Source organism: Ailuropoda melanoleuca, chromosome 3 (assembly GCF_002007445.2).
Source record: "Ailuropoda melanoleuca isolate Jingjing chromosome 3, ASM200744v2, whole genome shotgun sequence".
In the NCBI taxonomy this organism is placed as follows: Eukaryota; Metazoa; Chordata; class Mammalia; order Carnivora; family Ursidae; genus Ailuropoda; species Ailuropoda melanoleuca.
In genome coordinates, this window is record NC_048220.1 from 52,853,244 (window position 1) to 52,878,488 (window position 25,245).

Sequence of the window (25,245 nt, forward strand, 5' to 3'; positions counted from 1 at the left end):
ACTCAGCCAAAGGGAAGTACTTATATGCTAGTATGTAACTTCAGTATAATGAAATAGTAAAAGAAACAAAGAGAGGATATTTGGCCTTGTGAGACTAAAATATAGGTCAAGTAAAAAATACACAAAAATGAAAACAATTTTTAAAAACTTAAGTAGAAAAAATAGTACTCTATTCAGGCTGATGGTATGAGCAAAGTTAAAATGGAGTTGGATATAGTCAAGTGAAGTTTCTACTTTTAAGATTTTGGAGAAAAATATGGAAAAAATCAAATTATTAAACAAAGAAATTTCAGGTTTATAATTTACTTTCAAGAATTCATACCCTAACAACTCTCCTCAGTAAGGTAACTTTTTTATAAAAGTTATTTTTCCACCAAAATCATGCTTCTAGTGCAAATACTGAAGATGGAAGACATCAAGAGATAATGTGTATTTTTTATTAGAATAATGCATTTCAAAACTGTAATCTATTATCTACCATCTGAAATGTGGGTATCATGCACCTTTACCTAAATGAAAGAAATTTAGTTTCTAATTAAGAAAACAACAAAAAAGGGCCCCAGAAGAGCCAAAATAAAGGTCAAATTTTACACTAAAGTTTATACATAAGATTTACAGGCGATATCTTCATGTCCCCATTAAGGGCAGTTACTCTTTTAATTTTATAAATATAGTTTCTTATAAATTTGTAATTCTATAAGCTTGGTTTATTGTGTTTTAAGCTAATAGGGAGGGGAAAACTAGTGCTACAGACAGGCATACTGATCAAAGAATCAATGATGAAAACCTGACTAGGGTAGAGAAAGAACCACCTATAAACTAAGGCAATTAGGTACTTCATGTAGAATATAAAGCCTCAACTTGATAATTCCTAAGGGGGTTTACCTTATTTATAATACGGAACAGTGATAAATCTGAGTATTTTTTTAAAACGGTTAAAAGATGCTGACAGGCTCTGCTTAAAAACAAGAAAATTTTAATGGAAAGTCAAACGAGAAAAAAGTGGAGCCGATGACTACGTCTAGTTGTGTTTTACTTGGAGAGGTCTGGAGGTGGTCTATTGAAGGGCCTCACTAAAAAAGCCTTTCCTCCTTTGGTCAACTAATCACAGCCTAGGTTCTGGTTCTCAGGTTCAAAACTTATTTTGTCAGCCCACTAAGAGCGGAATCATGTTTTAAGGGTAGAATAACGGTGATTAATGAGGCTAATGTTTAACGCTAGAATGCCAATTTATTAATATACAATGAGGACCACAATTGTTAGCACTAGAAAATACTCTTCCAAAAGGCCAACCCATTCTCTTATGATAGGCAGAACTACGTGAAAAACCCGAGCCTTACCAGAAAGTTGATTGGTGAGTATGAAACCAGAAAAAAAAAGAATTTGATAAACAGAATATTTCACAGCTTAAAGCATCAGCGTTCTAAGGAGGTATCTCAGAGGCTCATTGGTTTTCTTGTTTTATGTGCTTGAAATCTATGTAAGGTTTCTTTTAGAGGGAAAAAAGTTCCATTGCTAAAAAGTAAAGTTCAAAAACTATTGTTTTACTTAAAGAGATAGAGTGGTCTCACAAACTGTAAAAGTATACTCAAAAAGCCCGTCTGCCAGACAATGCTTAGGTGGACAAAAATGACAAATTTACCCTGTGATTTTCCTTACTCTGTGCTTTCACTGTTGACCAAACTTCCTTCTTGTTAACACACTTACTACATTCTCTTTGAGGAAAAGACAATACAGGCACTCAGTTAATAGTCTAGTCTTATAAGACTAAGACCCATTCTATCTTTCATACATCTTTGTGTATCTTTATTATGATTTATTATAAATGCTGATTTTTGTATCCTCCGAAATTAAATATTATTTCCAATTTCTTCAGTAATATTTTAATGTATCCCTAAGTACTGACAGTAGTATATAAAATAATTTATAAATATTTCCAGTTCAAACAGTTAAATTGAAATAATTTTTGGTATTTTTTCAAAAAGTAAAATTTGATAGCTTGGATATTCAGAAAGAGTCTGTCCTTAAGGCTGCATTCAGCTGCAATGTTATAATGAATGGGTTGTACAGTGTTGCCCAAAATTCATGTGTCCACCCAGAACCTCAGAATGTGATCTTATTTGGAAACAGGTTCTTTGTAGAGATAATTCATTGAGATGAGGTCATTACTGGATTGGGGTGGACCCTAAATCCAATGACCAATCCAGTGTCTATATTTTATAGAGGAGACACACAGAAAGAAGGCAGAAGCAGAGACTGGGGTTAAACTGCCATAAGCCAAGGAATGTCAAAGATAGTGGGCAACCACCAAAGGCTAGAAAAGGCAAGAAAGGATTACACCCTAGAGCTTTTGAAGGGAGGAGCATGGCCTTACTGACACCGTGATTTTAGACTTCCAGCATCCAGAAATCTGAGAATAAGTCTTCAGTCACCTAGTTTGTGGTAATTTTGTTACGACAGCCCTAGGAAACTAATACGGATGTTAATGCAAGCTAACCTGCTCCTTTTTACAGAAATACTTGTGGAACACCAATGTTTTAAAGGACTTGAATTCAAATGCTGTGCTATTAGTAAGAGGGTACAAGAATAGAAAGCTCCCAGTTTCAAATCTTAGAATCTTCACACTATAACATTTCCTTCCTTCCTTCTTTCCTCCCTCCCTCCTTCCCTTCCCTTCCCTTTCCCTTTCCCTTCCTTCCACCCATCCACCCAGCATGTCCACTGCTTGGCACATGCTTACAATGTAGACAATGAACAAAATAACTACTGTCCTTTCCCTCATGGTGATCTCAGTCTAGTCATACTCAGTAGATTGTAAAAGTCCTTCCATGGCAATGCATACAGCTCTATACCAAGTATTTTTTAATGACTATGTAGTGTTTCATTGACTGCATGCAGGATACCTTAAGTAACACCCTATCAATGAATATTTATAGTTTCCAATTCTTCACTATTATTATAAAGAGTGAGATGAACATCACTGTATGTATATCTACACTGTTCTCCGTTTAACTTCTCTAGATGAAAATCTTAGCATAGTATTTCTAGGTCAAAGGGTATGTACATTTTACTTCATGATATATACTGTCAAACTGACCTCCACAGACATGGTATCAATTGACATTTCCACCAATAGTGAGAGCCCATTCCTCTCCCCAACACTTGGTACTGGTGTTTTCATTTATGTCAATATTATAGGTGACCAATAATATTATTGCTGTGCTTACTTGCATTTCTGTGACTATTAGTCAGATACGATCATTACAGGTACAGAGTCTAGAGCCAGGCTGTCTGAATTTAAATGCTGGTTCCACTAGTTCAAAGTTACTTAAACTCTTGGTGCCTGTTTCCTCAAGTGTAAAACAAAGATAATAATAGTATCTGCCAATAATAATAGCAGCTGGGAGAATTAAATGCGTTAGTATCTGTAAACTGCTTACAACCATAAGTAGTTTGTAGTGCTATTACTAATATTTCATGTCATCTAATCTTACTTCTTCCTTTATGTGCAAATTTCCTGTTTATATTCATACCTATTTTTATATTGGTGTGTTCCTCTCTTTCTTATTTACAGGAGTTCTCTGTATATTCTAGATCTTCATCCTTTATTTGTCATGTAGTTGGTAAGTGCTTTCCCTAATGTGTCATTTGTGTTTCTACCTTTTCTTTCTTTTACCTTGTTTTTTGCTCTATTTCCCTAGAAAAATTTTATTATATGTTTATATAAAATTTTATTTTATAAAGTCTCTAAATCTTATCTTTATGGCTTCTAGGTTTTATGTGGATAAGAAAGCAGTTTCCATAAAATATAGTATTTTAATTTAATAGTAAAGTGAAAGTTAACAATTTTGTTTTGTTTTTTAGAAGACTTGAGAGGTCATTTCTAGATAGAGTTTCATTAATTTAATATTCAAGGTAGCCATTACCGATGGAGAAACATTACAATCTTTTCTCCTTAAAGTATTTTTAAAGAAAAAATGAAAATGTCTTCTCAATTAGTGACTTGGGACACTACTAAAAACATTTTCTAGAGCTATAGCTTCGTGGACAAAGGGTGATTGTAATCCTGTTTCAAAATTTCTCTCAATCTTAAAAATTTTCTCTTAAACAAATGGACATCTATGTTCTATGAAATCATACATCTCAGTTTTACATGCTATGAAGCTATTGTGGTTTGCTGATATCCTGGATACATACAAAGAATTACAACCTGAAAAGACAGGCTCTTAACTGGGGTACTCAATGTTTATTCAGATTGGCAAATGCCAAATTAGAAGCAAAACATTTTTAATGCATTTAATCTGCTCCATTTTCCCCTCAAGGGAATTTTACAAAGGAAATTTCACTATGCTTATCTACCTAGGCATGCATGCCTCATCACTTTTCAGTTCTCTAATTACAATCTAAAATTTGCATCCTTTCTGGATTTCCTTGCATGTTTTCTTCCAGGTAATTAATATGATTTAAATAAAAATGTATTTAACATACCACCTACGGCACCATGCAGAGCACTACCCCCCTATTCTATATGGTGACATCATTCCCTTTGGAATCATTCAACTGCCAGTTTTTAGTCCGTATTTACAACTAACCTGAATTTAAATTTACTAAAATAGTATTCATCATTTTAGAGAAAATTAGATATTAGCTTCCCTCCATTAAGTATTACTTTTATAATTCTACTCTATTAAAAATTAAACACAATGCTATTTGTGAAATATATGTTCTTATTCTAAATGACTAATGGATTTGTTTGGGTTTTTTAAGTTTTGAACCAAATCCTAGAGCCAGCTGATACTATTTAATAATCCAAGGATAGAATAATGGTGTATCAATAAATAGAGGTTCCTCCTAATGATGTACGCTAGATTATGGAAGATGTAAAATATCTGACCTTCCCCTCCTTTTTTTTGACTTGGTATTTTGCTGCATGTTTCCTTCATTTTTTAAGTAATAGAGAGTAAACTGTCAAAAGAAAAAAAAAAAGCAAACACACTAAGAGCATTCAAGTTTATTTTGCTTAATTTGTCCTTCACATACCCATATGTTTTTTGTTCACTCTTCAATTTTATTTTGTACATACCTTACATGCATTCTAAACGGTGTCATTAGCTGGTGGTGAACATGCAAAGGCCAGTTTTATAAGCTTTACTCATAGGTTTGCATTAAACACAAAATAAAATATAACCGGATTATCTCCACTAAAAAGAAAATTTCAAAACAGAAATCCAATCATTTTAAATAAACTTTGTGCAACCACTACTCATAGCACTTAATTAGACACAGTCTGTCAGAGGTCCATAGTTCATCATAGTTCATCACAGTCCATGATTTTAAGTTCTAATCTAGCTGGAAAAAACAATTATGAAACTCTAGGAAACTAGTGTTCTCTACCTCCACAACGTAGCTTTCAAACTGTCACCAGAATTCCCTTGCTTTACTCACTCAAAAAGAAACAGTATCTATAGAATTCCAAATTTCTCAAAAGTACATTAAAGACCCTCAAGATATATTTTCATTATATACTTCATGCTTTACACTCTAGTCATAATGTCCATGCTGTGCCCCAAATATGTCCTATTCATTTTCTAAATGAGCTTTGGAGATTTTTATCGTATTTCTTTTGCTAAGAAGAAATAAATCATCTCCTATCCCCCCTACTTATCTCTACTACTCACTCAAAACATGCCTCAAATGTCATCCTCCAGGAAGCTTCCCTCGAGTCACTCAGCACAATTTTAATTCTCTTAAAGTGATTTCTTCTCCAAATAACTTTGACCTAAATAGCTGTATCTTGATGACATACATCTATGTAATGCTTTACAGCTGAGCTGCTTGCATAAATAGTATCTCAATTAATAGTCATTCTGTGTAATCACATTAAAAATCATACAGACGATGGATATTCAAGATCTAACACTTAGTAACTGAACAACAGAATTTAGTTGTGCCTACTTAAACTAGAGGCATATGTATACATAGGTTCTGAAACTTAGAAAGGAATTTTGGAAACATGAGAATAACATCCCAAAAAGCTTTCTAAAGGAAGACAGATCTTCTAATTCAATCATTTTCCTGTTTGTTTAAACCAACAGTTATAGCCACTCTTGAAGTTTTTGACATAAATATGAAAAGGCTCATATTGCTAAGGAATCTACCAGAAGTGTGTCTCCTATATGAGGATAATCATATTTGCAGATGATTCTTAAGACTGAAAGTATGACCCAATGCCTTCGTTAAAACAAACAAAAACAGCAGGTAGTCCACTCCTTATTGAAATATGACAGGCTAGCCTGTATCCAGTGATCATTTTTCAACTATTTTTGGCAAACAGTGCATTATTTGTTAGCAATGGGATTATTTATGTGATGAAAATTTTAAAGAAAGCACAGTATCCCATAAATCAACTTATATAAGAAGCCATTTATCAATGTTCCTATTCAGGTGAAATAAGAGTTAAGCCAATGAAATCAGGTCACCTGGGTTCTAGTTCTAACTTTTAACTTTGTAATGTGATCCTGAGTAAGGTGCTTAATTTCTCTAGGTCTCATCTTTAAAATGAGGAGGTTGGACTAGATGATTCTTAGGGTGTGCTATAGCTCAAAAAAATGAAGAAGAAGAAACACATCCTAAATTCATTTTATTAACAGAAGAAATTAAACTATCAGCATAAACTGACCATTTTTTTTCTATTTATTTACAAAGCTGATAAATAACATTCTGAAACTGGCCCTAAAATGCTTAGTTGGGTTTTCCAGGTCAATAAATCTAGCGCTTTAACTATCAATTTCCCTTCATTTTACTGAGATATCTTTCATCTTCAGTCTCAAAAGTTGCTGTAAAATTTCTTGTTTCTTTGCAATTCATGACATAATTCATCCCAGTCTGGTGTTTCATCAATTTAACAGTTCTAATTGCCTTATTATCTGCTCTGGTGCAGTAGTAAAGCCTCTGAACATTTCATTTACCTTACCAACAAGAAAACCCCATATATCTCAGCCTTAAGGATATTACCTCTACCTCTGGATGAGCAGAGGCATGAAGAACTTAAGCTCTCCGGAAAGCCAATACAATCTATCACTATTTAACTGTTTGTCAATGTTTATGCCTGTCTCAACTCACATTTAATGGGGCTTTTTATTGTTATTTTCCACGATAAAATTTTGAAGACACCTAAATGTCACTAATTCCCTTCCAAGTTTAGCATGTATATTGCAATGTTACTTACCTGGAGACACAGAGATATGATGCAAATGCATGGGCTCTGGAGTTAAGCAGACTAACTTGCGTTAAGTTCAAATCTTAGTTCTGACCTTTGCTATTTATCTGGTCTTAAATGAGTTACCTGCCTCTTTGAGCCTCAGTTTCCTCATGTAAAACAGAAAGACCAACTGCTCTAAAATATGGTAGTTNTAACTTGCGTTAAGTTCAAATCTTAGTTCTGACCTTTGCTATTTATCTGGTCTTAAATGAGTTACCTGCCTCTTTGAGCCTCAGTTTCCTCATGTAAAACAGACCAACTGCTCTAAAATATGGTAGTGAATATAAAAATAAGTCCAGTTCCTGGTTCAATGCTGCATCATGCNGAGCCCCACATCAGGCTCTTCCACTATGAGCCTGCTTCTTCCTCTCCCACTCCCCCTGCTTGTGTTCCCACTCTCGCTGGCTGTCTCTATCTCTGTTGAATAAATAAATAAAATCTTAAAAAATAAAAATAAAAAAAATAAAATAAAANTCCTCATGTAAAACAGACCAACTGCTCTAAAATATGGTAGTGAATATAAAAATAAGTCCAGTTCCTGGTTCAATGCTGCATCATGCAGGTATTGAGTAACTGTTAGTCATGTCCTTCCCATTCCAAGGGCTCCCACTTGGCTGTGATTCTGCTTGTTGAACTGGCTAATTTGAAAATAGATTCTAGTCACCATCTACTTCTATAGGAGTATTGACTCGAAAATACTTGAGTATGACTCCGAAAATAAATTCAGTGGGTTGTGATCATCATTGTTTCAATGAAAGCAAATAGAATGGAAGTGGAAAAAACAGAGTGCATAAGTGGTAAAAATGGGAATATTTCATTAAACTTTTGTTTCAGGGTGTGTGTGTATGTGTGTGTATACTGTGTCATGATGTAAAATAAAACACATCTCTAAATCTGGGTTATATCAGAGAAGTCTGAAATACACTACTCTACAGAGAAGACCAGTCATTTTTGGTTGGATCACTTCTCCTTCCTGCCCATCTTGGCCAGTACTGAGACTAGTATTTCAGTATATTGAAGTCAAAAGGCCCACTGGCAATGTTCCTCTACAGAATTATATATATATGCTTGAAGTTACCTGCAATGATACTAAGACCAAGAATAGGAAATGATACTTTAATTTTTCCCTTAGAAATATCTTTTTTTAACTACTAATCAAGTCTATCTCTTATTTTTCTACTTTCGAAAGTTAAATTAAAAGTTTCCCTGGGGGCCTAAAAAAAAAAAGATAATAAATTTATAACCAGAAACCCAGTTATCCAAATGAGAATGCCACATTTAAAATCTAAAACATATTCCATAACCACAACTCTTTCAGGAAAATACACTAATCTTTTGGGGAGAATATTTATTTTGTCTTTTAAAGCAGAGACAAATTAAATGGGAGTTGGGGGAGGCCTGTTAAGGAAAGCGTTCCCCAGAAAGTGATGTCAAGTTAGGATGTGATGAATAAGAATTAGCAGCAAAGAAGAGGCAAACATTATGTGGCAGGAGCATCAAGCAGGGAGGTAGCATTCTAGGTACTAAAAAAGAGCACAGAAGACTCTAAAGTGAGACAAAATACGGTAAGTTGGTTTGAGAATTAAGTAAAGATGGTTCATGAATGTGGAGAAGAATAGTAAGAGACAGAGCTAACCAAGAGAGCAGGCGGGGCAGCGTAACAACTTACAAGGTCATACTAAAGAATTTGGGTTATTCCTAAATGTATTAGACAGTCATATCTGGTGAGTGACATAATCATATTTTAATTTAAAAAGATCACTGTGACTGCGATATAGAGAATGTAATAGTAAGGGGAATGACTAGGGCCAGGCAAATAAGCGTACTATGGTAGTAATCCAAGAGGAAGACAGTGGTGGCCTACTAAAGGGTGGTAATGGGGGGAACTGAAATGAAGATAAAGTTGAAAATTAACTGTGGTACATGACGAATATGGGAAAACAAAGGAGAGGGAGAAGCCAAACGTAAAACTGGGCAGGTAGTGGTGTGGTAGTACCACTGCCTGACATAAGGAAACCAAGAGGAAGAGTGTGGGAGAGGGAAAATATAAAACTCAGTAGTACCCCCTTATCCATGGGGGTAAAGTTTATGCTGTTGATTCTTTAAGATGTTAGTGACTTTAGGGGCACCTGGGTGGCTCAGTAAGTTAAGCTTTCACCTCTTGGATTCGCCTCGGGTCATGATCAGAGAGATCAAGCCCTGTTACTCCCTTGAGCTCAGCAGGGACTCTGCTCGAAGAGGCTCTCCCTCTGCTCCTCCCCCTGAGCTCTCTCTCTCCCTCTCTCTCTCTCTCTCTCATACATAAATAAATCCTTAAGACGTTGGTGAATTCAGCATGCTTGAATAAAGGTAAAGAGATTAAAGGCATAGAACAGAGAAGAAACACACACACACAGGGCAACAAGGAGGTGGGATTCAAAGCACAGGTAGAATTCTGCCTTTAGATAAAAAAGAGGTTCAGATCCTTGATTTTAAGAGGAAGAATAAGGGAAGTAAGGGTGCAGATTGTAGTTAAGTCTATAGATTTGATAGTACTGGGACACATACGAAGAGCATGTGATTCCCCCATTAGCCAGGGAAGGCTTCAGGAAAGAAGTAGTGATCAAGAAGAGACATAAAAATGAAGGACTACTCAGTATTATTCAGTGTGGTATATTGGGGAATGTTCTAGTCAAAGGAAGCTGCACATTTAAGATAAGGTCTGAGAGGAATTTTTATATTCAAAAATGGGTATGTTTACTAAGCCCCAAAACAGAGTAGGGAAATTGGCTTGAGACTAGATGTGGCCCTTGGTTCAATTTCATCTACCCCTCAGGCTGTTGCTGATACAGTTCAGGAAATACTTTCTACCTTGAGTGGTAACTCTAGTTATCCCAATCAGAGCACTCTAAACAATTAAGTAGTCAAATATTTGAAAACCGTGAGCATGGATTCATTAGTCAGTCATTTAGCTATGAATCAAAGGCTTCTTGAATAACTACTGAGTTCAAGGCACCATCCTGAATTCTGGAGACTGCAAAAAGAATAAAGTATGTTTTGGCACTCTTAGGGAGCTTAGTCCTTTAATATTACCTGAGGCCCACCGCCCAAAGCAAGTAAGAAAGTAAGATTTGCTCCTTTTTTTCTATCTTTTACTTCCTTTTCTACTATCTTATGTATCTACCTGCAACAGGTCTCGCACTCATCCCTCCCCTCCTTCTCCCTACCTTACTGTCCATAAAACAAAAGTGTAAAATATTTTTAATATTTATTTTTACTGAACAGTTTCATATTTCTAAGATCTCTAATTAAAAATTAGGCAAGTTCAATATTTTACATTCTAAAAAAAAGAAAAACCTAAGTTATTTTTGTAAAAGGCCCTCAATAATTTTTCTTTACATGTCAATGGTCTCCAAGAGACTACAGAAGACATTTGGGGACTTAACATTTGAGGACTTAACTCAGTAAATATCCTAAAATGTTCACATAATATAATTTTAATTTTGCTGAAATACAATTCTGAAGGTTATGAGCTGTGAAGATGTTATTCAGGAATAAGTCAGTCATCAATATGGTAAATGAGTCTGACAACTGTCCAGTATCCAATCTCAATGTCACTATTCTGTACCTTATTTTCTCCTGGCATATGAAAGAATGCCAGTAAATGGGGTGCCCGGGTGGCTCAGTCAGTTAAGCGTCTGCCTTCGGCTCAGGTCATGAGCCAGGATCCTGGGATTGAGTTCCACATAGGGCTCCCTGCTCAGCAGGAAGCCTGCTTCTCCCTCTCCTGCTCACCCTGCTTATGCTCTGTGTCAAATAAATAAAAAATCTTTAAAAAGAACTGATTGTTGAGCTCTCCAAATTTACTGATAACAGCTGCTCCAACAGTAGTAAAACTGCATATGAAGAATGAACAGTTTTCATTCATTTTGTTCTCAGTAGGGAATTTCAGCCTGTAGAACAGTCTCAAACTTGCCATTCAAGACTTGTTCACTGTTTCTATTATTTCTAATATATGAAAACAAAACTCCAGCTAAGTGGGACATTAAATTGGAGAATTCGATTTTAAAATAATATAGAAAAAGGGGGGCGCCTGGGTGGCTCAGTCATTAAGCGCCTGCCTTCGGCCCAGGGCGTGACCCCAGGGTCCTGGGATCGAGCCCCGCATCAGGCTCCCTGCTCCACTGGGAAGCTTGCTTCTTCCTCTCCCACTCCCCCTGCCTGTGTTCCCTCTCTCACTGGCTGTCTCTCTATCAAATAAATAAATAAATAATCTTCAAAAAAAATAATATAGGGGCGCCTGGGTGGCACAGCAGTTAAGCGTCTACGTTCGACTCAGGGCGTGATCCTGGCGTTATGGGATCGAGCCCCACATCAGGCTCCTCTGCTATGAGCCTGCTTTCCTCTCCCACTCCCCCTGCTTGTGTTCCCTCTCTCGCTGGCTGTCTCTATCTCTGTCAAATAAATAAAGTAAAAAAAAAAAATCTTAAAAAAAAATTTAAAAAATAAAATAAAATAATATAGAAAAAGGAATTTATCCTAATTAATTAATTAATTAATTAATGGGGGGGCAGTGGGAGAGGGAAAGAGAGAACCTTAAGCAGGTTCTATGCCCAGCACAGAGCCCGACATGGGGCTCGATCTCACAACTCTGAGATCATGACATGAGCCGAAATCAAGAGTCAGACACCTAACCGACTGAGCCACCCAGGTGTCCTTATCTTATTTTAACTTCATAGAAAACATCTATTCCAGGATAAGGAAGATCGACTGGTATAACTTGATCTTAACCAAAAGACTAATGCTAGCAAAAAAAGCTACCATGCCTCAATATTACCTTCAATAATAAACTCAATTCTTAGACCTAAACCTGCTCTTCAGGTATTAACTTGGTAGTCATGATAACAAGTTCACAAACTACATAAGGCATTCTCAATTAAACATTTTACTCCATTTTCCGCCCTTGGTTTTGAATAGGCATGAGAAATAACAGAGATGCACTTTGTGTATGTCTCATTCATTTCTGTGGTCACAAAAAATGTACCATCTGGACAAATTAGGTACTCTGCTTCTGTTTTTACTTTAAAGAATTAGCAAAGCCCCTGAATTTTTATAAATTAATTTATCCAAATCACACACATCACATGATTTAATCCAGTCAATATATTCTTCAACATTTACCTACATCATGCAATCAGTTTCTTCCAGACAAAATTGTTCTACAACCACATCAAATCTCTATTAGCTTTGCAGTTGAAATTACTATGAAACACAAAACATAAACTATCCAAAAACTATTTATTAATCTCTAAAGAACTGCTTTAAAAGCAATGCAAGCAGACAAAAATTTAAATTACTATTCTAATTTGTAAGAAGTCAACATTAAAATTTATTTACAATATTTTAAAGAAAATTACACTTTTAAAATCCTCCTTTCTCATATATGCATACATATATCTAGAGGCCACATCTTTAATCTTACACATATTTATGGAAAATAACAAATTATATATAATATTTATTATTTCACTGACATAATACTACTGGAAATTTTTTGAAAAAAATCTGGCCTTAATATGTAAATTATAAAAATGTTTTAAAACACCAAACCTAAGAATGATCATTTCCCATATTTAACACTGTCAATGAAAAATATATAGTAGTATTTATTCCTCCCATATAACTTCTACAAAAAATAGTTACAGTAATCAAAATGCAATGTAAAGCTATTTTTTAACTATATTAAGAAGTCAAAGACTACATGAAATCTAAACTTTCAGAGCAGTTAACTTTTCTCAAAAGTATTCTGGAAAATGCACTGAGTTGTAAGAATCAAATATACCAAGTGGCTCTAACAGTTCACTAATGTATCAAAAGCTTAGAAAATGAATATAAAGTGTTAGTCTTTCTTTAAAAGGCTAATGTCTATTAACAGCTTAAAACATGGCACAGCAGGAGGGTAATATGCTGTTGTCTGAATCACTTTCATCAGTTTAAGTACCTATTAGTCCTTATTAGCAATGTGCTAGCAAGGTGCTATTGGTCTTTTAAAGTTTTTTCTGCTTCTTTTTAGTCTATTTGGCCAGAAAGATTCTTTGGCAATAGGGTTTGAAACATCAACTTTAGATTTGTATTTTTCTTTAGATTTTAGATTTTCCAATTTTAGGTGTGTATTTGAAAAGCGTTTTCTCCTTTTAGGACTCTGTTCTAGATTTAAATTGTTCAGCACATCTGTATACCTAATCTTTTTCCATCTTAAGATTTCCAACAATATGAACTTATTCTCTAAAATTTCTCCAGTGGGGAGAAATCAAGATGAATCTTCTCAGAAACCAAAGCAATTCATGTGCTTTCCTAAGTAAGATCACTCATGTAGAACTGAATGCAAAATTAATGTTCACAGAATAAAGCTGGCCTGTTTATTAAACTTAGCTCTAGTATAACCAGTAGTTATTCCTAAGATATCACAAATTTATTGTTTAAAAACTGAAATTCAAATAATAAAAGTGAAAAATATTTTATGGTTCAAGTTTACTGAACCTACCTTCAAGGACCAAACTTTGAATAAAATCTAACTAAAAATTATTTTTTGACAGTTCAGAATAGAAAAGTCATTCTGATTAGAGTCTAATGTAGCAATTTCAGAAAGTTTTCTAGTTCTGGCTCTACTGCTAATTAGCTGGGTAATCCTGAACAAATCATCTACCTCTCCTGTTTCAGGGAGGGGTAGCAAAATGGGGAGAAGAAGGAGGATAACAGGGAGAAAGACAGCAGAGAATCTTTAAGGGGTACTTTATCAGCTGTACAATTTAGTGTTTCAAAAGGAAAAGATACTCTCCTTTTCGGGCTATATTTAGATATGAAATGAATTTAAATTGTTTAGCATACCTGCATGCCACATCCATTCTTGTCATTTTCAACAATGTGCAAAGAACTTTCCTTAAAAAAAAAAAAAAAAACTAAACATATTTGGGCATTCCGACTCACAGTTTTATTCTTCCAGACAAAAAGGGTGTTAAACTGCATGTTAACAAGATAACAGTATTAAATCACAGTGAAATTATAAAGAGACAAAACTCTTTAGAGGCTAACTTGCCAATATCTCTCAAAATTTAAAACACAAATGTCACTGAGCCAGGGAAGTGTAGCAGATATGCCACCCCAAAATACGCCACTTTGGCATATGGATAATTTTGAATTGAACTCAAGTGAGAAAAAGCAGATAAATGAAGCCTTCCCCCTTGTTACCTAAAAGCAGGACAACATTTGTGTCTCCCCTCCCCTTCTACCAGAGAACAGAGCTGACCATCACAGACAACTCCAGAGATGGCAAGAGAGGAATCAAATTCAAAGCCCTTTTCCTCTGTCTTATACTACTCCACAAATTAACTGTTGTTTTGTTAAGATGCTAAGGTCAAGTTCTAACCACCCCTTAAGTTACTCATTACTAAGTATTCATTCCCATGTATTTGCACGTTAATACACTTGTATTTGTTTTCTTTTGTTGATCTTTCATCAGTTTAATTTATAGGGCCCCAGCCAGAGTATTTAGGAGGGCAGAGGAAAAAAGTTAAGTTTCTGCTACCCTACACCAGCAATTCCTCTTGTAGGAATTTATTCTACAGATAAACCTGCACATTCGTAAAACTACATACACACAAAAAAATTCATTGCACTATCTTCCAAAACCAGTAAAATAGTGGAAATAATACAGAGCTCCATTATTTTAAACCTGTCTGGGGATTTAAAAAAGATGGTAGGTCCATACGGAAGAATACAGCCATTAAAAGGAGCCAAGGCTGCTCTATATGTTCTAATAGGGAAGTGCAAAAAATGCAATGTGCACAACAATGTCTAGAAAGTACACTATCATTTGTTTTAATTTTTAAGGTTTTTAAAAAAATTTTTACTTACTTATTTGAGAGAGACAGAGGGATAGCATGAGCAGAGAGAGGGAGAAGCAGACTCCCAGCTTAGCAGGGAGCCCAATGTGGGGCTTGATCCCAGTACCCTGGGATCATGACCTGAGCTGAAGGCAGATGCTTAACCAACTGAGCCACCCAGGCGCTCTTTGTCTTTGTTTTTAAAGACATAAATGTAAATACTTGTGCACACACAAAATATCTCTAAAAGGATATACATATACACGGAAGTGAGTAATGAAGTTGGCTCCAAGAGGGCAAAACTGGGTGGCTAGTGCACAGGGGTAGCAGACTCATGTTTTGCTGCATATCTTTTTGTGCCTTTGGAGTTTGTACCACATCTTTTCTGGCAATAGTTAAAAAAAACTGTTCTAAAGTACTTTTAAATATATTAAAGGGAGATGAAAGAATAAGACACTTTTCTGTTCTCAAGAAACTTAAAATGTCACAGAGAGTAAGTAATTCATTCATTTTACAATACTTATCAAAATTGTACCAATTTTTGTGCCAGGCCTCTGGAGAATGTATCCCTGGTTATGGAGCTTCTATCCAGGTAGAGATTAATGTACAATATTATGGTAGCTAGAGAAAGAAGTCTAGTCCAAGTAAAGCAATAATTAGCAGACTTCTGACAATCTGAATTTTCACATCACTACCTAGAAATCAGTAGAAACACTCTGAGTTCCTCTAAAATAGATTAGCAGTAGCAAAAGGAAGAGAGACAGAAGAGAAGTTATTAAAAACAGGAATAGTAAGAGACAAATAAATAAATGGGTGACAATAAAAAGCAAGAGACAGAAAAAAATTTAAAGTACACATGAAACCAAGTTATCACACAGTGTAGTTCAAGCATTTTCCAATTAGGGCCACAGTTATACTGCAAAGATGTTTATTATAATCAGATTTCTAGAGATCTCAGTAGACATGTTTTCCATAAGAAAAAGGCTATACCTGGTGTTAAGTTTTGTAGGTTGTCTCATAAAAGCCTAGTTAACCTTACTTACATATTCAATGTGTGTGAAATACTTTTGACAGAATACTATGTATACCATGTACAATTATGCTTTTTATAAGAAAAAAAAAATCAGGCTGCCGAGTTAAGATGGCGGAGGAATAGGGGACCCCTTTTCAGCCGGTCCCCTATCGAGTTGGATAGGTACTAGACCAGCCTGAACATCCACAGAATCAGCCTGAGACGCAGGAAGATACATCTGGATCTCTACAAATGAACATCTCCAGCGCTGAGTATTGAGGTACAAAGCGGGGAGCCGTGAAATTGCGCACAGATATCGGAAGATAAATGGAAGGGGGAGGGAGCCGCCGCGTTCAGACACCGGGAAGCGGTAGCCACCTGCACTGGGGAGCGGGCAGACTCACAGACCGGCACCCGCGAGAGAGCAGACTGAGACCGTGAGCCGGGAACGTGTGCCACCAGACTGAAACGGAGTTCCGGTGTGCTCACTGGAACCAGACTGAGACCAGGAGCTCCGGGAATGCACGGGGGTGGCTGGCAGTGTTAGAAATACAAAGGACAGAGACGTGCCGGCCCTGGAAGTGAGGGCTGGGACGCCGGGTGTGGGGCGCACATCCCGGGACGCTGCAGGGTTGAGCAGCACCAACAGAAACAGAGTTAAAGTGGCCAGAACATCAGTGGAGAACGGTCCGCGATCCCTCTGTTCTGAGACAGAGGCTGAGATTCGGCCACTGCTGCTCTGACTCACAGAAGAGGCACAGCAGACTGCCAGGGAAAGCCACCAGAGAACAAGAGCCTGGAAATACCGGCTCACAGTGTGCCCATCCCCATCCCCCCTCGCAGGGGACGTGNTCCCCATCCCCCCTCGCAAGGGACACAGAGACTCTACCCAAACGGGTTGCCTGAGTATCAGCGCGGCAGGCCCCTCCCCCAGAAGGCAGGCTGAAAAATCAAGAAGCCCACATTGCTAAGAGCCTGAGTGGCGCAGTCACCAAGCACCTGTCTTCGGATTAGGGTGTGATCACAACGCTCCGTAAGGAGTCCTTCATCGGGCTTCTCCACCGGGAACCTGCTTCTTCCTCTCCCACTCCTCTGCTTGGGTTCCCTTTCTTGCTGACTGTCTCTCTCTCTCTCAAATAAATAAATAAACTCTTTAAGGAAGAAGCCCACATCCCTAAGATCTCTATAAAACAAGGGCGCACGGCCTGGGTCCCAGTCAACACTTGGGCTCTGGACAACCCTGCAANTGAGCCTGCTTCTTCCTCTCCCACTCCCCCTGCTTGTGTTCCTTCTCTCGCTGGCTGTCTCTCTCTCCGTCGAATAAATAAATAAAAAAAAATCTTAAANTCCCCCCCAGCAAAGAAAAGATAATGAGTCTGTGGCCTCTGCCACAGAACTAATGGATATGGATATAACCAAATTATCAGAAACAGAATTCAGAGTAACAATGGTTAAGATGATGTGTAGATTGGAAAAAGTATTAACGAAAATGTTAATGAGAATNTCAACACTTGGGCTCTGGACAACCCTGCAATCTCTCTTCATCAGAATGACGAGAAGGAGAAGTCCCCCCCAGCAAAGAAAAGATAATGAGTCTGTGGCCTCTGCCACAGAATTGGCCTCGGCCACAGAATTAATACATACGGATGTATCCCAATTATCAGAAATGGAATTCAGAGCAACAATGGTCAAGATGATGAGTAAACTTGAAAAAAGCATCAGAGAAAGCGTTGCTGAGAATATAGAATCCCTAAGGGCAGAAATGAGAGCGAATCTGACAGAAATTAAAAACTCAGTGGGCCAAATACAGTCAAAACTAGAGGCTCTGACGGCCAGGGTCACTGAGGCAGAAGAACGTATCAGCGAATTGGAGGATGGGTTAGTAGAGGAAAAAACGAAAATAGAAGCTGGTCTTAAAAAAATCCACGCCCACGAATGTAGATTACGGGAGATTACTGACTCTATGAAACGATCCAATGTCAGAATCATCGGCATCCCTGAAGGGGTGGAGAAAAACAGAGGTCTAGAAGAGATATTTGAACAAATTGTAGCTGAAAACTTCCCTAATCTAGCAAGGGAAACAAGCATTCGTGTCCAAGAGGCAGACCCCTCCCAAGCTCAACCATGACAAACCTACACCACGTCACGTCACGTCATACTGCAATTCGCAAATATTAGATCCAAGCATATAGTATTGAAAGCGGCCAGGGCAAAGAAATTTCTCACGTACCAAGGCAAAGGTATCAGAATTAAGTCAGACATGTCTACACAGACCTAGAATGAGAGAAAGGGGTGGGGGGGTNTCTAGCAAGGGAAACAAGCATTCGTGTCCAAGAGGCAGAGAGGACCCCATCCAAGCTCAACCAGGACAAACCTACGCCACGGCATGTCATAGTGCAATTCGCAAATATTAGATCCAAGGATACAGTATTGAAAGCGGCCAGGGCAAAGAAATTTCTCACGTACCAAGGCAAAGGTATCAGGATTACGTCAGACCTGTCTACAGAGACCTGGAATGAGAGAAAGGCTTGGGGGGGCATTTTTAAAGCTCTTTCAGAGAAAAACATGCAGCCAAGGATCCTTTATCCAGCAAAGCTGTCATTCAGAATTGATGGAGAAATAAAGACATTCCAGAATCACCAGTCATTGACCAATTTCGTAACCACAAAACCAGCCCTACAGGAGATATTAAGGGGGGGTTCTATAAAGGTAATAAGGCCCCAAAGGTGATACAGAACAGAAAGTCACAATCGATAGAAGACTTTAAAGAGAAATGGCATCATTAAAATCATATCTGTCAATAATCTCTATCAATCTAAATGGCTTAAACTCTCCCATAAAACGCCACAGGGTTGCAGATTGGATAAAAAGACATGACCCATCCATTTGCTGTCTACAAGAGACTTATTTTGAACCTAAAGATACATTCAGACTGAAAGTAAACGGATGGAGTACCACNCACGAAACCAGCCCTACAGGAGATATTAAGGGGGGCTCTATAAAGGTAAAAAGGCCCCAAGAGTGATACAGAGCAGCAAGTCACAACCGATACAAAGACTTTAAAGAGAAATGGCATCATTAAAATCATATCTGTCAATAATCTCTATCAATCTAAATGGCTTAAACTCTCCCATAAAACGCCACAGGGTTGCAGATTGGATAAAAAGACATGACCCATCCATTTGCTGTCTACAAGAGACTCATTTTGAACCCAAAGATGCATTCAGACTTAGAGTAAGGGGATGGAGTACCATCTTTCATGCAAATGGACCTCAAAAGAAAGCTGGGGTAGCAATTCTCATATCACATAGATTGGATTTTAAACTAAAGACCATAGAGAGAGATACAGAAGGGCACTATATTATTCTTAAAGGAAGTATTCAACAAGTGGATATGACAATTATTAATATATATGCCCCCAACAGGGGAGCAGCAAGATACACAAGCCAACTCTTAACCAGAATAAAGAGACATATAGAAAAAATACAAGTAATAGTAGGGGACCTCAACACCCCACTATCAGAAATAGACAGAACACCCTGGCAAAAACTAAGCAAAGAATCAAAGGCTTTGAATGCCATACTCGACGAGTTGGACCTCATAGATATATATAGAACACTACACCCCAGAACCAAAGAATACTCATTCTATTCAAATGCCCATGGAACATTCTCAAGAATAGACAATGTTCTGGGACACAAAACAGGTCTCAACCGATACCAAAAGACTGAAATTATCCCCTGCATATTCTGAGACCACAACGCTCTGAAACTGGAACTCAACCACAAGGAAAAACCTGGAAGAAACTCAAACACTTGGAGGCTAAGAACCATCCTGCTCAAGAATGACTCGATAAACCAGGAAATCAAAAAACAAATTAAACAATTTATGGAGACCAACGAGAATGAATACACAACGGTCCAAAACCTATGGGATACTGCAAAGGCAGTCCTAAGGGGGAAATACATAGCCATCCAAGCCTCACTCAAAAGAATAGAAAAATCTAAAATGCAGTTTCTATATTCTCACCTCAAGAAACTGGAACAGCAACAGAGGGACAGGCCTAACCCACTGACAAGGAAGGAGTTGACCAAGATTAGAGCAGAAATCAATGAATTAGAGACCAGAACCACAGTAGAGCAGATCAACAGGACTAGAAGCTGGTTCTTTGAGAGAATCCATAAAATTGATAGACCACTGGCAAAACTTGTCCAAAAACAAAGAGAAAGGACTGAGATTATTAAAATTATGACTGAAAAGGGAGAGGTCACGACCAGCACCATTGAAATTGCAAGGATTATTAGAAACTTTTATCAACAGCTATATGCCAAAAAACTAAACAATCTGGAAGAGATGGAGGCCTTCCTGGAAACCTATAAACTACCAAGACTGAAACAGGAAGAAACTGATTTTTTTTGAAAGATTTTTATTTATTTGAAAGAGAGAGACAGCCAGCGAGAGGGGGAACACAAGCAGGGGGAGTGGGCNACGACCAGCACCATTGAAATTGCAAGGATTATTAGAAACTTTTATCAACAGCTATATGCCAAAAAACTAAACAATCTGGAAGAGATGGAGGCCTTCCTGGAAACCTATAAACTACCAAGACTGAAACAGGAAGAAATAGATTTCTTAAATAGGCCAATTAACTATGAAGAAATTGAGTCAGTGATAAACAACCTTCCAAATAATAAAACTCCAGGCCCAGACGGTTTTCCTGGGGAATTCTACCAAACATTCAAAGAAGAAATAATACCTATTCTCCTAAAGCTATTTCAAAAAATAGAAACAGAAGGAAAGCTACCAAACTCATTCTATGAGGCCAATATTACCTTGATCCCCAAACCAGGCAAAGACCTCATCAAAAAGGAAAATTACAGACCAACTTTNTGAAAGACCTCGATGTGAGACAGGAATCCATCAAAATCCTAGAGGAGAACATAGGCAGCAACCTCTACAACACTGGCCAAAGCAACATTTTTCATGACACATCTCCAAAGGCAAGAGAAATAAAAGATAAAATGAACTTGTGGGACTTTATCAGGATAAAGAGCTTCTGCACAGCCAAGGAAACAGTCAAAAAAACTAAGAGACAGCCCACGGAATGGGAGAATATATTTGCAAAGGACACCACAGATAAAGGACTGGTATCCAAGATCTACAAAGAACTTCTCAAACTCAATACACGAGAAACAAATAAACAAATCATAAAATGGGCAGAAGATATGAACAGACACTTTTCCAATGAAGACATACAAATGGCTAACAGACACATGAAAAAATGTTCAAAATCATTAGCCATCAGGGAAATTCAAATCCAAACCAAACTAAGATACCACCTTACGCCAGTTAGAATGAAAAAATTGACAAGGCAAGAAACAACAACTTGTTGGAGAGGATGTGGAGAAAGGGGATCCCTCCTACATTGTTGGTGGGAATGCAAGTTGGTACAGCCACTCTGGAAAACAGTGTGGAGGTCCCTTAAAAAGTTAAAAATTGAACTACCCTATGACCCAGCCATTGCACTACTGGGTGTTTACCCCAAAGATACAGACGTAGTAAAGAGAAGGGCCATATGCACCCCAATGTTCATAGCTGCATTGTCCACAATAGCCAAATCATGGAAGGAGCCGAGATGCCCTTCAACAGATGACTGGATTAAGAAGCTGTGGTCCATATATACAATGGAATATTACTCAGCTATCAGAAAGAACGAATTCTCAACATTTGCTGCAACATGGACGGCACTGGAGGAGATAATGCTAAGTGAAATAAGTCAAGCAGAGAAAGACAATTATCATATGATTTCTCTCATCTATGGAACATAAGAACTAGGATGATCGGTAGGGGAAGAAAGGGATAAAGAAAGGGGGCGTAATCAGAAGGGGGAAGGAAGCATGAGAGACTATGGACTCTGAGAAACAAACTGAGGGCCTCAGAGGGGAAGGGGGTGGGGGAAGGGGATAGGCTGGTGATGGGTAGGAAGGAGGACACGTATTGCATGGTGCGCTGGGTATTATACGCAACTAATGAATCATCGAACTTTACATCAGAAACCAGGGATGTACTGTATGGTGACTAACATAATAAAAAAAATTAAAAAATAAAAAGAAAAATAAAAAAAGAAAAAAAATCAGAATTTCAATGACAAGAATGCCTCCTAATTCATTACAGTCCTTGCCACAGAAGTGGTGACTCTTACCTCCTAGGGTAGGATAAGCAACTGGAACAGAAGTAAGGGCAGAGTCTGTGAGAACAAAGGGTTGTTGGGATTTCAAGGCAAGATAGGTTAATCTGACATTTCCTCTTCCTCCTCCTCTCTCTTTCATCGGCCCCCCCCCCCAAGGAATAGCACTGAACTGGACAAAAACAGTTGGGAGGTGAAGGGGAGGGTTGAAGGAAGTTACAGTTCTTCCCTCCTTCTTATACGGAGGATAAGACCTCAATAGGACATTGAAATGGAGGAAAACGGGCCAAAGTTGAGCCTGAAATGACAACAGAATTTACAAAAAAACCCAAGACAAAACGAAACAAAACAAAAAACAAAAATAGAGAGAGGAAAAAAAAGACAGAAAGAAAGGTGGGGGGGAGGGAGAGACAAAGAAGAGAAAGCAATCTCTAGCCAGTTCAGTAAAGGAAATTCCTCCTTATATTATACATACGTATATATAAATTAGAAATTAGAGTAAGGATCTCAATTACTACTCAACTGCAAGTAATATGATTTCAATTTAAGGAATTAAAACACTATAGGAATTTCTTGGTTTGTGTAACTAACATCCAAGGAAGGATATACTTCAAGTTGTCTGATTCAGCAGTTAACAAGAGCATCAAGAAATTTCCCTTTGTATGTCATTCTGCCATCCATAATACAAATTTCATCCCAAAGCCAGATTCCCTAAGAGCTAACGGAAGGCTGCCAGCCACCGAGTACTCTGAGCCAGGATTCTAAGCAAGAGCTCTGAAATGTACCTTGTTTAGATCAGCCTAAATCACATATCCACCTAGAAAGAATTTCTGTCACCAGGAAATGGAATCTGACTGGCTAAAACAGATGGAGGTGGAGCAGTTTTCTCAAACAACACAGGCTACATGTCCATGGGTAAGAATGATGGCTACTGGCATGAAAATACAGGCAGATATCAAGACCAGAAAAAAAAGATATGGAAGAAGTAGCCATAGTGTTCACTACAAGATGTATGAAATCCAGATCCAGAGTCATCACAAAGTATTATGTATAATATTGCCCATGTAAAAGACAGAAAATCATTAGAATAATTATTCTTTTTATGAACAAAAGCCAAAGTTGGCTCCTGAGACTACTTTTATTTAATCTAGTACTAGAAATGCCATGAAGGTTTAAAAGAGTAATAAAAATTTTTTTAAAGTTTCTATTTTAAGACCTATATAGGATATATAAAAGAATATATAAATGAATATAAATGAATGGAAAAAAACCCTTGCTTTTGGTTGGGGGGACAAGTAGTGAAGATTAGGGGTATGTACATCTGCTAGACTTTTAAACCTATGATAATGACAACTACAAAACTTATGGTGTAAGTTAACAAACATTATCACGAATAAATTAAAATCCTCTATAAGTGCTGTGCCAAACTTAAGAACTTAAGGTATCATGTATGAGAATGAACAGATATCATTATCTCAAAAATATATCTGTACTTCCATATTTGCTGCAACATTATTTACTATAACAAAGACACGGAAACAACCGAAATGTCCAGTGACAGATGAAGAGAAAAAGGAAATGTGGTGCTGTATATAAGTTGGCCCTGATACACAAAGGTTTGAACTGCATGGGTTCACTTATATGTGGGGTTTTTTTTATATAGTATAGTACTGTAAATGTACTTTCTCTTCCTTATGATTTTTTAAATAACATTTTCTTTTCTCTATCCTATGTTATTGTAAGAATACAGTATATAATACATACACAATATATGTGTTAATTGACTATGTTATCAGTAAGGCTTCTGGTCAACAGTAGGCTATTAGTAAAGTTTTGGAGGAATCAAAGGTGTAAGTGGATTTTCAACTGCACAGTGTCCCAACCCCCCCACGGTTCAAAGATCAACTCTATATACACACATATAAAATGCAGTATTATTCAACAGCAAAAAGAAGGAAATCCTGCCATTTGCAACACATGGATGGACACTGATGGCATTATGCTCCATGAAATAAGCCAGACAGAGAAAGGGAAATACTGTATGATCTCACTTTTACATGGAATCTAAAAAAAACCAAACTCCTAGAAACAGAGAACAAATTGGTGGCTGCCAGAGATAAGGGTGGGGGAATAACAGGTAAAGGTAGCCAAAAGGTAAAAACTCCCATTTATAAATAAATTCTGGGGATGTAATGTACAGCATGATGACATATGGTCACCACCAAAACAATACTGTATTATATATCTGAAAGTTGCTAAGAGAGTAATCTTAAAAGTTCTCATCATAAGAAAAAAAATTATGTGAGGTGATTGATGTTAACTAAACTTACTGTGGTAGTCATTTTGCTACACACACACATCAAATAATTATGTTGTACACCTTGGACTAAAATAATGTTATATGTAAAATAATCTCAATAAACACGGGAAAAAACAAAAAGAACATAATAACATGGAAAAGGTCATTTAGAAAGTAATATTGTTGGCCGCCTTCAGCCTTAGCTCCTGCTCAACCCAGCACCAAGTGGATTTTCAGGACCCATTACCCAGACCTCCACCTGCAAGCCTCTCCTCACTCCCCAGGCATTCAATACTGAATGCAGTGTCCTGGAAACGGACAACTTTCCAAAGGATCTTTCCAAAGAACTACCCCTTTTCACCAGGTAAAAAAAAAAAAAACCCTGGGTTGCCTGAGGCATATGCATTACTCTAGACAAGGAAGAAGGAGGTGGTTAAGTATGTAGTGGGGGCTGAAACTTCATACCTCCTTTACTCTCTTTATCTGTGGGGATGCTTGTTGAAAAAAATAATTTTTCTACAAAATGAAAAGTAAATAAAAACAGTATTAGAGTAAAATTAAGGTCTACCAAGCTTTGGAGAGGATGTGGATCAACAAAAGGAACTCTCATACAATGCAGCTGAG

The 25,245-nt window shown here is 37.3% G+C and overlaps 1 protein-coding gene across 2 annotated transcripts in view; it reads right to left on the minus strand.

Moving 5' to 3' along the window:
- Positions 1-25,245, minus strand: part of TBCA (tubulin folding cofactor A) — an 80,445-nt gene that overhangs the window by 40,737 nt on the left and 14,463 nt on the right. The window contains exon 2 of one of the 2 annotated variants that reach the window (XM_034656408.1): positions 14,129-14,179. The exons of the other annotated variant lie outside the window; for it this stretch is intronic. Within the exon in view, the coding sequence (XP_034512299.1) occupies positions 14,129-14,179 (51 nt within the window). The remainder of the gene's footprint in view (positions 1-14,128; positions 14,180-25,245) is intronic. 2 annotated transcript variants of the gene reach the window in all.